We start from the raw sequence: 17,285 nt of genomic DNA, 5'->3' as shown, positions 1-17,285 counted from the left end.
CTCTCGGCAGGGCTTCCCCTCTGTTCTCAGAGGTTGACCGCTCCAGAGCACTCCTTGAGCCGCCTACCAGCTCTGCTGCATTTTTCGGGTTCCGCTGACAGGCCAACTCTTTTGCTCGCAATGAGAGGGCTCGCATATAGCGGTCCATGATCACCCTCTCTAGTGCAGTTAAGGCCAGGGGCTCCGCCATCAGCCAGCTATTTGTGATCCTGGTGAGGTCATACATTTGGGGGCTGGGCGATACGGTGGGATCATAACCCCAGTCATGGTACCGCTGGGCTCTGGGTACCAGGGAATAACCAAGTCTATGGAGGATTTCTCCTTTAAGCGTGGCGTATGTCACCGTTCTCCCCTCTGACATATCCTGGTATGCAGACCTGTCAGAAACGGTGCTACAAACTCTCCCCAGTGATCTTCGGGGCCATCTCTTGCGTTGCGCTGTGTGTTCAAACGTGCGTAGGAAGGCTTCTACGTCATCCATGGCCATTTGTTTCACCAGGAAGTGTGGGGTGTTTGATTCCCCTATCCTCACTCTGTGCGCCCCTCGGTGGTCCCTCGTAATTCCTCCCACAGCTCTGTCATCTGTTTGAACTGCGCTGTCATATACTGCTCCAGGTTATACTGTTGCTGCTGCATACTCTGGGTATGGCGCTGCTCCTGCTGTTGGGCATTCACTGCCAGTAGCTGGTTGCTACTCACCAGCTGGGATAGGAGCGCTTCTATTCCGCTGGGGGTTATCATAGTTCGGTTGCTTTGGAATCTACCGGCTATTTGCGTGTGTATTTGATTCATTCCAATCAGAATGTGTTGCCCGCATTCTCCACCATATGTGACAGACTCTGGGGTGTTACGAGCTGTCACCAGATTGGAATTAACAAAACACACACGGCACAAGGTAGAAGCACGTTTAACAGCAGTTGTATTACTGTTTAGGGGAAAAGGAGAGGTTAGGGAAATCGTCAGCCAGTCCGTAATACAAGAGAGTTAGTGGGGTCTGGTACAGAGAGAGCAGTTCTCATACGGGCGGGGACTGATCCGGGAGAAGAGACGTCAGACAAGCAGGGGTCAATGCACATGCGGGTTCTCAGATGATCGGGGGTTACAGCACAGGGTCCTCCTTCCAAAAGCAGATAAACAACGCATTGGTCACACAGACAATAATCTTCTCCTGTTCTCTCTCTTACTCACGTCCTCTCCTTCCGTATGGTTTCGCCTCAGCTACTCCAATGATTCTGTATCTCTGTCTCCATTTTCTATGCTGCTTGATTGAGTGGTGATTGCGCTCACCTGTCTCGGGCGCATCTGGCACAGGTGCGCTTCATATGTGCTGATGCGCTCTGCTCTGGCGGGAGTCTCTCCGGAACTCCTAATATGGGCATATGCCCCAGTACCTTGGCCGACACATAGCAGCTGTCTATTACCACGCCAGCCGGTCTGCCACAATATATATACAGCATTATTGTACATGCTATCATACAGAGTTATATGGGTTATATGCAGGTATGTATATGTTGAACAGAGTAATTTGTTAATTTCTTCAACACAGAAACTAACAATCATATAAAACCATGAGAATGAGAATAGAATAGTTTCAGCCTTTGGTATCATTATCACGATAGGACGCTTAAAGGTGCTGTAAGTGGTATTTTTTTGTTTGTTAAAATAAATGATCTACATGTTAAAAAAATTATAGCTCTACAATCCGACAGCCATCACAGGGCTCTACAATCCGACAGCCATCACAGGTATTAACATGGGTCTCCCAGTCCCTCCACTCTGCAGTAAACACAAAATAAATGCCCTGGTATCCTGTTTGCAATTTATCCAATCAGGAGAGGGAACTCCACACTGCAAAAATTGTCTAAAAAAAATAAGAAATAAAATCTAGTTTTAAGCTAATTTGGCTTGGCAAGATTTCTTGAAATAAGTAAAACAATATCTAGGGTTCTTGCTCCTGATTGGATACAGTGGGGACGGGATACCAGGTCATATTCTCTGTTTATTGCAGAGCAGCAGGGACTGGGAGATTCATGTTACTGACCAGACACTCTATATCAGTGATGACTGTCAGAATGTAGAGCTATTCAACACTTATTTTAACAAAAAAACACCACTTACAGCACCTTTAACCCTTTCACTGCCGCACTACCAAACGGTTAACCCTTTCACTGCGCCAATACACAAAATGTTAACCCTTTCACTGCCACATGACAGCATGTTAACCCTTTCACTGCCACACTACAGAAGGTTAACCCTTTACTATCACACTACCGACGGTTAACCAGTGAAAGGGTTAAGCTCACATACCTCAGATTCAGGCTCATCGTCGTCATCAAAGACACAGGCTTCGTCATAGGAGGGGTACAGGTCGGTCCAGCCACTGGCGGTGCAGTTCCTGTAAACAAAGCCTGGGGGAGGGAGGGTGGGAGGGAGGGAGGGAGGGAGGGAGGGAGCGGAGGGGGGGTTGACACCAGGGCTAAAGTCAATTTAATTTCAGTTCATTCAATTTAGCTAGTAGGCCACCGTACGTACACTTTCCATTCATTTTCCATTCAATCAGTGGGCTTTTAAAATCACGTCAAGTGTTACTTCATTCATACCCTTGAGGAATTGCAGGTGACATAGCAGCATGGGGGGGGGGGGTGCAGTAGAATAGGTAATAATAATAATAATAATAATAATAATAATAATAATAATAATAATAATAATAATAATAATAATAATAATAATAATAATAATAATAATAATAATAATAATAATAATAATAATAATAATAATAATAATAATAATAATAATAATAATAATAATAATAATAATAATACTTATTATTATTATTATAATTATAATTATAATTATTATAATAATAATAATAATAATAATAATAATAATAATAATAATAATAATAATAATAATAATAATAATAATAATAATAATAATAATAATAATAATAATAATAATAATAATAATAATAATAATAATAATAATAATAATAATAATAATAATAATAATAATAATAATAATAATAATAATAATAATAATAATAATAATAATAATAATAATAATAATAATAATAATAATAATAATAATAGTAATAATAATAGAACGTAGAACAAAATGCAAAGTAATGATAGTGATAATAGTGATAACAGTAGTGAACAGTAGTGAGTGGCCAGATTCAATCAGACAGTAGTAATAGTAAAACACTGCACAGTCTGTGTAGTGTTTATTAGTTAGTGTGTCTTGAGTTGAAGTTACCATTTTCTATTACTGGGGAAAAAACTCCCTTACTCTGTAAATAAGTTGATGATGTGAAGTAATTTTTTCTTTTTTTTTTATATATTCGAGGATAAACCTCTTGAGATGCATCATTTGGTTTTCAAGAGGGTCCTCAAACACAAAACATAGAAGTCTACAACATCCACACAAAACAAAATACAAAACTCTAACAAATGGTAAATATTTCAATGACACAAAACAATAAACATACATGCATATAGAACAAGAGCTCTGTACTCCAAAACTCAAACCACACCCGGTTACATGTATTACAAATGTATAAACAACACAAATCTAAAACAAGAACAAGTCGATTTTAGATAAACAAGCAATAAAAAGTGATTGATCTGAATGAGATCATTATGTGGAATAATACTCTGTCACTTTACATAATATTCTCTAAAATGTATGTTATAACAAAAACCCTATTCTATTAACTCATTCAGCAACCAAAAACAAGATATCTCGTGTTTGAGAGCCAGCGGTTGAGCGCCAAAAACAAGATATCTCGTTTTTAGTTCCTTTTAACTTTTTTTAAACACTCGCGCAGGCCTTATGAGTGTGGCTGGGACCTGCAATGACGATTGAATCCCGACAGGTGGCAGTATCGCCTACGTTATGAACTGCATGGGCTGAGAGTAACCGAATCACCAGGGATCACTAGGGCACTCCTAGCAGTGGCAGCCGTGGCATGGCAGCACTGAGCAAACTACAGCAATCTAACATTCGACAATGGCGATCGCCTAGAGCGAACTATTGGATATTATGAAGAAGACTAAATGGTTTATATGGATGATGATTATGGATGATAAGGTACGTTTCCACCAGACTATGTTGGACTCAGCACTTCTGGTAAATCATAAAAATACTATCGTCAAACCGGCCGATGAGGAAACCTATTCATCTCCGTGGTATAGTCTGGCCCGAGCAGAATAGATGAAGAAGACACCGGATGAGGGCCACCTAACGTTATGTATTGATCCTGTTTTGATTCAAGACACTAAGAGCGAGAGTGGAGTACCTTCTGACAAAGGTAACATCTATTTTACATGTATTTTACTGAACCCCAACATAAAACATGGTTTTGTAATGATCACAGCGTCGGAAAACAACCCCCCCCCCCAATGGCTTTGTGAAGAAACATATGGTTGTGTACCTTCTGACAAAGGTAACGTCTATTTTACGTCTATTTTACCGAACCCCATCATAAAACATGCGTTTGTAACAGGGGCCTCGTTTTGGTATGGCAAGGTATGGCACTCGCCATACCTTGGCAAATTAAAATAGTAAAATAAAAAAAATAAAAAAGATATATATATTTTTTTATAATTACAATTTTTTATGTTGACTTAGAATTCGAATGTCAACATTATGAACGAAGCTTCGAACTATTCGGTACAGCCCTAGCATGTTTTGATATTGTCAATTATCTCACTTTTACTAGGTGACATTTTTTATTTTTTTATTTTCATTTTTTTCTACAACATACATAGACAATACATTTCGGCATTCAAAACTATAAAGACTTATCAACAAGAAATAAAAATAAAACAGATAGACAAAAATGAGAAAAGAAAAAAGTGTGGCATGGGTCCTTCGGTCCATTCTATATTTGCATCCTTTATTTACATTTTCAATCATTTCCTTGTATCCTTTTCAATCCCCTGTGATGTCGTTCCTTCCCCAGCTATATTCTTCCCACTTTTCCCATTTCGATTCAAACTTCTCCTCTTGCAGCCTCAGCAAATGCGTGATTCTCTCCATTTCCTGTATCCCCTCTACTATCTCTATCCATTGTTCCTTCGTTGGTGCTTCTACCCTGTACCACAGTTTAGTTAACGCTTTCTTGGCTGCCACTATTAGTATCCTAATCAAGTATTTGTCTTCCCCTTGAATTCCTTCCTGTGATAGGTTCCCCAGATACAACACTTGGCCTTCCTGGGGTATTTCGTATCCTATTATTTCATTTATTATCTCTCCTATCTCTTCCCAGTAGTTTCTTATTTTTGGACATCTCCAGAATATGTGTGTGTGGTTCGCTATTTCTTGTCCACACTCCCTCCAACATGGTTTCTTTGCTAGTGTGTAATTGCCCTGTATTTCTAGTGTTATAAAGAATCTAATTATGTTTTTCCACCCAAACTCCCTCCATATCCTTGATCCTGTGGTTGATTGTTGTGTCTTACATGTGTTATACCATTCCTCCTCTGTTATCTCTATTTCTAACTCCTTCTCCCACTTTTCTTTTATATACAATGTTGTATTTCCCTTACTGTCCATTATTGCCTGATAGAGTGCTGATATCACCTCCCCTTCCTTTCTTCGTATGATTTTACCATTATCTTAATTACCCCATTCTGTTCTTTGTCTCTGTCTTGCTTTATTTCCTTGTTATAGTAATCTCTAATCTGTAAATATCTAAAGTGGTCCCTATTCTCTAGTCTTTTGAACCCATGGTCTTCTATCCCTGGTTTGAATTTGTTGTTGTGTGTTATCCATCTCTGTATCTTGGATTCTTTTTCTAGCTTGTATTTCTTTACTATTGTGTTCCATATGTTTATAGTGAATTTGGTAATTCGGTCTAGTAGTTGTTCCTGTCTTATGAACAGCTCCCTATCTCCTATCAGTGCCTGCACTTTGAATCCCTCTCTTTTGGTTTCTATATCTTTCCATTTGGCCTCATAATTCACATTGCACCAGCATGCTACTGTTCTAAGCTGTGCTGCATAGTAATAGCTTTCTAAACTGGGTACTGCAATTCCTCCTTTTTCCTTTGGTAGTTGTAGAGTCACATATCTGATCCTTGGCCCCCAAATTAATCTTGATATCTCTCTGTCCCATTCCCTAAATAGTTTTTGTGGTATTAATATAGGTAGAGACTGAAATAGGTATAATAACCTTGGTAATATGTTCATCTTAATGATTTCGATCCTTGAGCTGAAATCTAGGGGCATTACTGTCCATCTTTCTAGGTCTCTCTTGATTTTCTGATTGATCTGTGTATAGTTTGCATCGTATAACCCATCCACCCCTCTTGTAATGTTCACCCCTAGGTACTTGATCCTGTCCATGTCAGATTTAATTTTGTATTTTTCTTTGATCTCTATCGTTGGCGTGTAGTTCAGTGCTAAAGTCTGTATCTTCGTCACGTTGAGTCTATATCCTGAGTAGTATCCATATTCTGTCAGTAAATCCATCAGTGTCAGAAAGCTTGTGTCTGGTTGTCTCATACTATCACGTCGTCTGCGAACAGTCCCAATTTATGGTCTGTTCCCCTTATCTCCACCCCTTTGATGTCTTTGGTCTGTCTAATTAGTTGAGCCAGTGGTTCGATGAATACATCGAAGAGCGTCGGCGAAAGACAGCAACCCTGTCTGGTAGCTCTCTCTAGTTTAATCCGGTCCGTCAAACTACCATTTACCTTAATCCTAGCCGTCGGTTCTTGATATAATGCCCTAATTGTTTTCATAGCGTTTTTGTCTAATCCAAATGTCTCCAATACTTTATATAAAAATATCCAGCTTACACTGTCGAAAGCTTTTTCTGCATCTAGGCTAACTAATACTGCACTTCCTCCTTCCTTTTGTATCTCCTCTACCACCTGCACTGTCTTCCTTATGTTATCCTGTGTCTGTCTTCCTTTAATGAATCCGGTATGGTCTTCGTCTATAATATCTGTCATAAATGTCTCAAATCTTTTGGATAGTATTGATGTATACATCTTGTAATCTACATTAAGTATGGACACAGGTCTGAAACTGCTACATAGTTCTCTATCATTCCCTTCTTTTGGAATTGTAGTAAGTATGGCCTCTTTCTGTGAGGTTTTGCCCGCTGCTCACTACCTTTTCTCTGTCTTCTTTAAGCCTACTGTTAGGAATTCCCTATTCTCTGTCTTCTTTAAGCCTACTGTTAGGAATTCCCTATTCTCTGTCTTCTTTAAGCCTACTGTTAGGAATTCCCTACTCACTCTCTCTAGCCCCCACCCTCTCGTTCCTTACCCTTAGTGGCCACACCTGTTTGATATTCTATTATCTCTCGCACCTGTGGTGGCAGGCTAATTAGTCCCCCTGTGGGCTTTAAATACCAGGGCGCTTCCCCTCGTTTTGGCGTGGGGTCGTGTTGTATACTTGCCGAGTCATATTCTCTAAACATCTAGACTCTTTCGGGAGATCCTCTGTCTGCCTATGCTGTTCCATTCTCCGGCGTCGAGATGTTTGCTCCAGCCTTCGCCTGCTGTCGCCGTTGCCTGAGAGTGGGACTGGTCTGCGCTCCCTAGACTTCCACGGGAGGCATCCCAGTCATCCACTTCAGACCCCCCGCGCAGCTGTCGTCCTGACGCACATCCAGACCAGCGCAGACGCTCTCCAGTCCACAGCGCGCAACGCGCATCTTCCAAGGACGCTCGAGCTTGGCACGCTCTCCAGACCAGCGCGCAACGCGCATCTTCCAGACCTTCGAGCTTGGCACGCTCCTCCGTACCAGCGCGCAACGCGCATCTTCCAAGGACGCTCGAGCTTGGCACGCTCTCCAGACCAGCGCGCAACGCGCATCTTCCAGACCTTCGAGCTTGGCACGCTCCTCCAGACCAGCGCGCAACGCGCATCTTCCAGACCTTCGAGCTTGGCACGCTCCTCCGTACCAGCGCACTGACGCGCATCTTCCAGACCTTCGAGCTTGGCACGCTCCTCCGTACCGGCGCACAGACGCGCATCTTCCAGACCTTCGTGCTTGGCACACTCCTCCTGGCAGACGCACCCCGGTGCGTCTCTCTGTTCCGACGCGCACACCAAGGTGTGGCGCGCCACTCTGTTCCTCGGCTCCGACAGTGGCTACCCGGTGGACGACATCCTCGCCACCGCCACTGTTCCAGCTCCCTGTTCCGACGCGCACACCAAGGTGTGGCGCGCACTCTGTTCCTCGGCTCCGACAGTGGCTACCCGGTGGACGACATCCTCGCCATCGCCACTGTTCCAGCTCCCTGTTCCGACGCGCACACCAAGGTGTGGCGCGCACTCTGTTCCTCGGCTCCGACAGTGGCTACCCGGTGGACGACATCCTCGCCACCGCCACTGTTCCAGCTCCCTGTTCCGACGCGCACACCAAGGTGTGGCGCGCACTCTGTTCCTCGGCTCCGACAGCGGCTACCCGGTGGACGATGCCCTCGTCACCGCCACTGTTCCAGCACTCTGTTCCTCGGCTCCGACAGCGGCTACCCGGTGGACGATGCCCTCGTCACCGCCACTGTTCCAGCACTCTCTCCCTCGGCTCGGACAGCCAGCCGCCCCGGTGGCGATGCCTTCGTTCCCGTAGCTGTCCCTGTACCATTACGCATGCGCCTGGGTGAGTTTTGATTGTGATGTCACTCACCCAGCGTAGTGCCCTTGCCCCCGTTCCCGCTGCTGTCCCCGTACCTTTACGCATACGCCTGGGTGAGTTTTGATTGTGATGTCACTCACCCAGCGTAGTGCCCTTGCCCCCGTTCCCGCTGCTGTCCCCGTACCTTTACGCATACGCCTGGGTGAGTTTTGATTGTGATGTCACTCACTCAGCGTAGTGCCCTTGCCCCCGTTCCCGCTGCTGCCCCTTTACCTTTACGCATACGCCTGGGTGAGTTTTGATTGTGATGTCACTCTCCCAGCGTATTGCCTCTGTTAGTTAGTTTGGACATTTCATCTCCCAGCGTATTGCCTCTGTTAGTTAGTTTGGACATTTCATCTCCCAGCGTAATGCCTCTGTTTTTGGTTCTCACTTAGAATAGTATTTTTGGACTTTACATCTCCCCCTGTGTGTTTGTCACACGAAGATATTATTACTTTGTTCACTTTGTTATTTGGACTGTTCTGCACCTGCTCTGTTTTTTCCCTTTTGTGCATTAACTCTCTCCTCTGTCCTGCAGAGCGGCCCAGATGTTTTCCCACCAGTCCCCAGTTCCTCCCTGTACCCCAGCCCGCCTCCGCGGGCCTCAGTCCCCTCTGTTCCCTAGTTCTCCCCTTTCTAGTTCCACCTAGTTCCTGTTTCCTAGTTCTCCCCTTTCTAGTTCCACCTAGTTCCTGTTCCCTAGTTCTCCCCTTTCTAGTTCCACCTAGTTCCTGGTCCCAAGTTCTCCCCTTCTAGTTCCACCTAGTTCCTGTTCCCTAGTTCTCCCCTTTCTAGTTCCACCTAGTTCCTTGTCCCTAGTTCCCCTAGTACCCGTTTCTCCTGTTCCCTAGCTCTCCTAGTCCCTAGTCCTCTCTCCCTAGTTCTCCTTGTCCCTGGGTTACTCTAGTCTCTAGTTCCTCTGTCCCAAGGCGTTCCCTTAACCTTCCCTTAGGCGTTCCCTTACCCTCCCATAGTGTTCCCTTTCCTGCCCGCCTCTTAAAGGCACCTTTCCTTCCCCTCATATTATATTCCTGTATTTGTGATTCTCCCTTAAAGGGACAGTGCCCTTTTCCCTGTATTTCCCTGTTGTTCAATAAATATCTGTTTCTTGGCAAACCATCATACCTGTCTTGTGTTGTGCGATTGGGGTCGGTTACAAACCATAACAGTACGACCCCACCAAATCGACGACCCCAGCCAGCACAGACGGTGTATGTTGAGTTTGCCTTTTTTTTTCTTGTTCCCTCTAGCTCCCCTGTTAGCCCTGTTAGCTCCCCTGTTAGCTTGTTAGTCTCCCCTCTAGCTTCCCTGTTAGCCCAGTTTAGCTTCCTTGTTAGTCCTGTTTAGCTCCCTTGTTAGCCTGTTACTCCCCTGTTTTAGCTTGTTAGTCTCCCCGGTTAGCTCCCCTGGTTGCTTCCCGTTTTGCCCTGTTTGACCCCCCTGTAGCTAGCCATGCCCTGGCGGCTAACCCAGTCCCTCTGCATGGCCCCGGTCTGCTAGCTTGGCCCCGGCTGTTAGCACAGCCTCTATGTTAAATGCAGCCTTGCAGCTGGCATAGGCCCTGTAGCTAGCCAGGCCCAAGCAGCTAACCCGGTCCCTCTGCATGGCCTCCACTTTTTTGTGTAGTTTTTCCCACTGCTAGGACTGCCCTTTCAGCTAGCAAGGTCAGTTTATCTCACACAGCTAGGACTGTCCTTCCAGCTAGCTTGTGCTCTCATGCTGGTCCAGCCCTGTCTGCCAGCCTAGCTCCGGCAGCTAGCGCAGCCTCTATGTTGATGTAGCAGTACAGCTAGCATAGGCCCTGTAGCTATCAGTGCCCTGGCAGCTACCCTTTCCCTCTGCTAGCCTGGCTCCGGCAGCTTGCGCAGCCTCTATGTTGATGTAGCAGTACAGCTAGCATAGGCCCTGTAGCTATCAGTGCCCTGGCAGCTAACCTTCCCTCTGCTAGCCCTTTCCCGGTGCTTCCATGGTTACCCCTTAGCTACCCTGCTCGCCCCTCGGTTCCTCTAGACCAGTTCTCTTGCCCAGTTCGCTAGACTAGTTCTCTAGATCCAGTTCCCCCAGTTGCCCCTCTGCTACCCTAGTTACCCCTCGGCGACCCTGTTTCGTTTGCTAGCCCCACTCTTGTGGTGGCTTCCCCTACTGGCTTGGCCAGTGCCTTTGTTTTTGTCTTGTTTTGCCCCCTGCCACTCTGTCTGTATTTGTTTTGGGTCGCCGGGTGGCTCCCGTTGGAGGGGGGGATACTGTGAGGTTTTGCCCGCTGCTCACTACCTTTTCTCTGTCTTCTTTAAGCCTACTGTTAGGAATTCCCTATTCTCTGTCTTCTTTAAGCCTACTGTTAGGAATTCCCTATTCTCTGTCTTCTTTAAGCCTACTGTTAGGAATTCCCTACTCACTCTCTCTAGCCCCCACCCTCTCGTTCCTTACCCTTAGTGGCCACACCTGTTTGATATTCTATTATCTCTCGCACCTGTGGTGGCAGGCTAATTAGTCCCCCTGTGGGCTTTAAATACCAGGGCGCTTCCCCTCGTTTTGGCGTGGGGTCGTGTTGTATACTTGCCGAGTCATATTCTCTAAACATCTAGACTCTTTCGGGAGATCCTCTGTCTGCCTATGCTGTTCCATTCTCCGGCGTCGAGATGTTTGCTCCAGCCTTCGCCTGCTGTCGCCGTTGCCTGAGAGTGGGACTGGTCTGCGCTCCCTAGACTTCCACGGGAGGCATCCCAGTCATCCACTTCAGACCCCCCGCGCAGCTGTCGTCCTGACGCACATCCAGACCAGCGCAGACGCTCTCCAGTCCACAGCGCGCAACGCGCATCTTCCAAGGACGCTCGAGCTTGGCACGCTCTCCAGACCAGCGCGCAACGCGCATCTTCCAGACCTTCGAGCTTGGCACGCTCCTCCGTACCAGCGCGCAACGCGCATCTTCCAAGGACGCTCGAGCTTGGCACGCTCTCCAGACCAGCGCGCAACGCGCATCTTCCAGACCTTCGAGCTTGGCACGCTCCTCCAGACCAGCGCGCAACGCGCATCTTCCAGACCTTCGAGCTTGGCACGCTCCTCCGTACCAGCGCACTGACGCGCATCTTCCAGACCTTCGAGCTTGGCACGCTCCTCCGTACCGGCGCACAGACGCGCATCTTCCAGACCTTCGTGCTTGGCACACTCCTCCTGGCAGACGCACCCCGGTGCGTCTCTCTGTTCCGACGCGCACACCAAGGTGTGGCGCGCCACTCTGTTCCTCGGCTCCGACAGTGGCTACCCGGTGGACGACATCCTCGCCACCGCCACTGTTCCAGCTCCCTGTTCCGACGCGCACACCAAGGTGTGGCGCGCACTCTGTTCCTCGGCTCCGACAGTGGCTACCCGGTGGACGACATCCTCGCCATCGCCACTGTTCCAGCTCCCTGTTCCGACGCGCACACCAAGGTGTGGCGCGCACTCTGTTCCTCGGCTCCGACAGTGGCTACCCGGTGGACGACATCCTCGCCACCGCCACTGTTCCAGCTCCCTGTTCCGACGCGCACACCAAGGTGTGGCGCGCACTCTGTTCCTCGGCTCCGACAGCGGCTACCCGGTGGACGATGCCCCCGTCACCGCCACTGTTCCAGCACTCTGTTCCTCGGCTCCGACAGCGGCTACCCGGTGGACGATGCCCTCGTCACCGCCACTGTTCCAGCACTCTCTCCCTCGGCTCGGACAGCCAGCCGCCCCGGTGGCGATGCCTTCGTTCCCGTAGCTGTCCCTGTACCATTACGCATGCGCCTGGGTGAGTTTTGATTGTGATGTCACTCACCCAGCGTAGTGCCCTTGCCCCCGTTCCCGCTGCTGTCCCCGTACCTTTACGCATAAGCCTGGGTGAGTTTTGATTGTGATGTCACTCACCCAGCGTAGTGCCCTTGCCCCCGTTCCCGCTGCTGTCCCCGTACCTTTACGCATACGCCTGGGTGAGTTTTGATTGTGATGTCACTCACTCAGCGTAGTGCCCTTGCCCCCGTTCCCGCTGCTGCCCCTTTACCTTTACGCATACGCCTGGGTGAGTTTTGATTGTGATGTCACTCTCCCAGCGTATTGCCTCTGTTAGTTAGTTTGGACATTTCATCTCCCAGCGTATTGCCTCTGTTAGTTAGTTTGGACATTTCATCTCCCAGCGTAATGCCTCTGTTTTTGGTTCTCACTTAGAATAGTATTTTTGGACTTTACATCTCCCCCTGTGTGTTTGTCACACGAAGATATTATTACTTTGTTCACTTTGTTATTTGGACTGTTCTGCACCTGCTCTGTTTTTTCCCTTTTGTGCATTAACTCTCTCCTCTGTCCTGCAGAGCGGCCCAGATGTTTTCCCACCAGTCCCCAGTTCCTCCCTGTACCCCAGCCCGCCTCCGCGGGCCTCAGTCCCCTCTGTTCCCTAGTTCTCCCCTTTCTAGTTCCACCTAGTTCCTGTTTCCTAGTTCTCCCCTTTCTAGTTCCACCTAGTTCCTGTTCCCTAGTTCTCCCCTTTCTAGTTCCACCTAGTTCCTGGTCCCAAGTTCTCCCCTTCTAGTTCCACCTAGTTCCTGTTCCCTAGTTCTCCCCTTTCTAGTTCCACCTAGTTCCTTGTCCCTAGTTCCCCTAGTACCCGTTTCTCCTGTTCCCTAGCTCTCCTAGTCCCTAGTCCTCTCTCCCTAGTTCTCCTTGTCCCTGGGTTACTCTAGTCTCTAGTTCCTCTGTCCCAAGGCGTTCCCTTAACCTTCCCTTAGGCGTTCCCTTACCCTCCCATAGTGTTCCCTTTCCTGCCCGCCTCTTAAAGGCACCTTTCCTTCCCCTCATATTATATTCCTGTATTTGTGATTCTCCCTTAAAGGGACAGTGCCCTTTTCCCTGTATTTCCCTGTTGTTCAATAAATATCTGTTTCTTGGCAAACCATCATACCTGTCTTGTGTTGTGCGATTGGGGTCGGTTACAAACCATAACACTTTCCATGAAGGTGGCATTGTGCCTTCTGAATGCTGCTTCTAATATGGGGCTCAGTTCCTGTCTAAATGTTTTGTAGAATTCCGAGGGGAATCCGTCGCTACCCGGTGACTTACTACTCTTTGCTTAACTGATCGCAGTCCATACTTCCTGTTCTGTGATCTCTGCATTTAATATTTCGTTCTGTTCCTTCCCTATCGATGGTAGATCTAATTTTTCAAAACATTTCTCTATCTCCTCTTCTCCTGCCGCTATCGGTTGTGTGTATAGTTTCTTATAATATTCTTCAAATGTCTTCTCTATTTCAGCTGGTTCTCTCAGTATTTTGTTTGTGTTCGTGTCCCTTATTGTGTGTATTGTGTTCTGTTTTTGTTATGTCCTGATTCGTCTAGCTAAAAGTCTGGTCGCTCTCGGTCCCCCTTCAAAGTATGTCTGCTTCATGTATCTAGCTTTCTTCTCTATTTCTGTCAGCAGCTCTTTGTTTATCTTTCCTCTAACTTCCTTTACCTCTCTAAGTGTCTTTTGGATCTTTAATTCTCTAATCTCTAATTCTTTCAGTTTCTTTATCAAGTTCTGGTATGTCTCTATTCTAGCCTTCTTGAGTAATGCCGTCTTTGCTATACATTTTCCACGTATTACTACTGTGGGGCGGCGTGGCTCAGGGGTAGAGCGGGTCGTCCAATGATCGAAGGGTTGATGGTTCGAATCCCGCTCAAGCCCATGTCCATCCCACTGCCGTTGTGTCCTTGGGCAAGACACTTAACCTACTTGCCTCGTATGAATGTGTATGCATGTGAATGAATGTTGGTGGTGGTCGGAGGGGCCGTAGGCTATGATTATTCGCCACGCTTCCGTGAGTCTGCCTCACGGCAGCTCTGGCTGCAATTGTAGCTTACCACCACCGGTATGACTGTGTATGAACCAATAATGGACTCTGTAAGCGCTCTGGGGTCTCTGGGGTGTCACGAAGAGCGCTATATAAATCCAATCCATTATTATTATTATTTATTACTACCTTTAGTGCATCCCATAACATTTTTGGGTCTACCTCTCCATTATCATTTTCTTCTCTGTATCTAATTATGTCTTCCTTTACTTCATTAACCAAACCTTTGTTATGTAATAGTCCTACATTCAGTCTCCAAACTGTATTTCTCCGTCTACTTTTAAGATTCACTGTCAGATATATTGTGCTATGATCTGATATGTCCGTTACCCCTATCCTGCATTCTTCTACCCTGTATCTTTCCCCTGTTGTCATGAGAAAATAGTCTATCCTTGAATATGTTGTGTGTGGATGCGAATAATGTGTGTATTCTCTATCTAGTGTGTGCATTGCTCTCCATATGTCCTTGATTCCTAATTCTGCCATTTGTATATTCTTATATTCTTATATTCTTATATTCTTATATTCTTATTTGCTAATGTTTGTCCTCCATTTCTTTGTGCTTGTCGTGTCTATGTCATAGTTCAGTACTACATTGAAATCACCTGTACAGATCAGGACCCCTTCGCCTTCCAACGCTATGATATCAAAGATCGTTTCAAATAGATATTTCTCACGTTCTGGTGGAGCATACACATTCACTAGTGTTACCATTTGACCTTCCATTTTCCCCTTGACCATTACATACCTCCCCTCTTTATCCCTTATGTCCCTGATCATTTCAAACTTCACTGTGTTCTTAATTAGTATAGCTACTCCTCTTCTAAGGTTCTGTTTAAAAGAACTATAGAACAGATTTTCATATCTGAATCTCTTCAGCTTTTCATGTTCTTGTGATATTAGATGTGTTTCTTGTAAGAAGATGACCTGCGCCTCCTCTTTCTTAAGTTTCGTCATCACCTTACTCCTCTTGATCGGATTATTCATACCATTCACATTCAACGACATAATTTGTATACCCTTAACTTGTGTCATATATCTTTTCCAATTGTTTTCCCCTTCTACCCATGTCACATAAAATAATATTTGTGGTTGTAGCCTCTGCTATCTCCGTCTGATTTACATACATATAACCATAATAAACATTAACATCCACATTAACACTTGGAACTTCCATGGTATTTGAATCCCCATGTCCTTTTTTATAACTTTCGGTATAATTATCTCGTATGTACTTTACCATCTTCTCCTTGCATACTGTAAGTCCTTTTCATGTTTTCATCTTCTTGTATTGTGTGTGTCATATGTATATCAGTCAAATGTGTCTTGAATCTCCATGTCCTTTTTTTTTAATAACTTTTGGTATAATTATCTCGTATGTACTACCATCTTCTCATTGCATCAGTCCTTCTCATGTATGCATTAACCTGTATTGTGTGTGTATTGTACTTATCCTCCCTTGGATCACTGTGTCCCCTCTCGTCTCCTCTCTGCCCCCCTTCTCTGTGTCTTTGCGTCTTCCTTCTCAGTTGATCTGCTTTGAATCGATTCAGATCCCCTTCACCTTCCCGTTCTCCTCGCCTTTTCCTCGTCCCTCGACCCTGGTCCATCTCCTCGTTCTCTCCAACCTCTGCAACAGCGTCGTTCTCTCCTCTTCTCCTCCCGGCACCTTCCATCCTCTTCGGTTCATGTCCCTCGCCGCGTCCCGCACGTCGCCGTACACCTTTGCGCCTTCATTCCAATGGACCTTCAGCGTGGTCATTGGTGATTGAAATCTGATTCCTTTTTCTGAGTATTTTTTATCTGAACGTAGCTCCGACACTTTACCGCCACCTCTGTTGCATAGTCATGGTCGAAGGTTACTTTCTGTCCTTCCACCTACATCTTCGTCTGCCAGGCTGCTCTGAGGATGTTTTCTTTTACTTCGAATTCCAAGAAATTAACTATAACTGCTCTCGGTGGTTTGTCCAACCGCAGCTTCAGCGCCAGTGTCCTGTGTGCTCTTTGAATCCCTGTCTTGTCGAGTTCTGTCATCTTCAATTCTCTTTGAATTAGGCTGTCTACATATTTGATCATAGAGTCTCCTTCCATCCCTTCTTTCAGTCCCCATATTCGTATGTTGTTTCTCCTCGACCTCCCCTCCAAGTCCATTAACTTTTCTCTCAATATGTTCTGTTGTTCGAGCGTCTCCTTTAGAATATCTTGTATTTCTGTAGTCCATTCCTCCGTTTCTGCCGTCCCTCCTTCCAACATCTTTATGTCTTTCTCTTGTTCCTGTAGTTTTCCATCCATTGTCTCGAGTCCCTTATCCATTTCCTCTCTGAGCTCGTCCTGACCTTTCTTTAACTCTTCCCTGAGTCCATCGATGCTGTTTTGGATATTCTGCGTGCTTGCCTGGATAGCCATTGCATTAGCTTGTATGCTAGTTTGTAGGCTAGTTTGAAGGCTAGTTTGTAGCTCTTGGTTAGCTGTTGCGTTAGCCTGTTGGCTAGTCATCACGCTATCTTGCATGTTCTGCGTGTTAGCTTGTACGCTAGCTTGTATGCTAGTTTGTATAGCTTGGATAGCCTTTGCGTTAGTTTGCATGTTAGCTTGTAGCTCTTGGATAGCCTTTTGGTTACTCACCGCACTAGCTTGTATGCTAGTTCGTAGCTCTTGGTTAGCAGCATGTACACTAGCTTGTATGTTCGCTTGTATCTTCGCTATCCATGCAGGCGGGTTCCACAGGCTAGAATCCAGGAAGACATAGGTCTTTATAGTGGAGAGAAAGGGATTGTGGGTAGGATGGCCCATGTATTGGATTGGAGG

General features: G+C 46.1%; 1 protein-coding gene across 1 annotated transcript in view; it reads right to left on the bottom strand.

The window, feature by feature from the left end:
• ghrhra (growth hormone releasing hormone receptor a) overlaps positions 1 to 17,285 on the bottom strand; it is a gene marked incomplete at both ends in the record, with an annotated part of 149,402 nt that overhangs the window by 45,270 nt on the left and 86,847 nt on the right. The window contains one exon of the mRNA XM_084327580.1: positions 2,308 to 2,408. Within this exon, the coding sequence (XP_084183706.1) occupies positions 2,308 to 2,408 (101 nt within the window). The remainder of the gene's footprint in view (positions 1 to 2,307; positions 2,409 to 17,285) is intronic.

This window comes from Notolepis coatsorum, assembly GCF_963971535.1.
Source record: "Notolepis coatsorum genome assembly, chromosome: 13".
Lineage (NCBI taxonomy): Eukaryota > Metazoa > Chordata > Actinopteri > Aulopiformes > Paralepididae > Notolepis > Notolepis coatsorum.
Note: the sequence above shows the minus strand (reverse complement) of the source record. Positions and strands in the feature narration are given on the sequence as shown.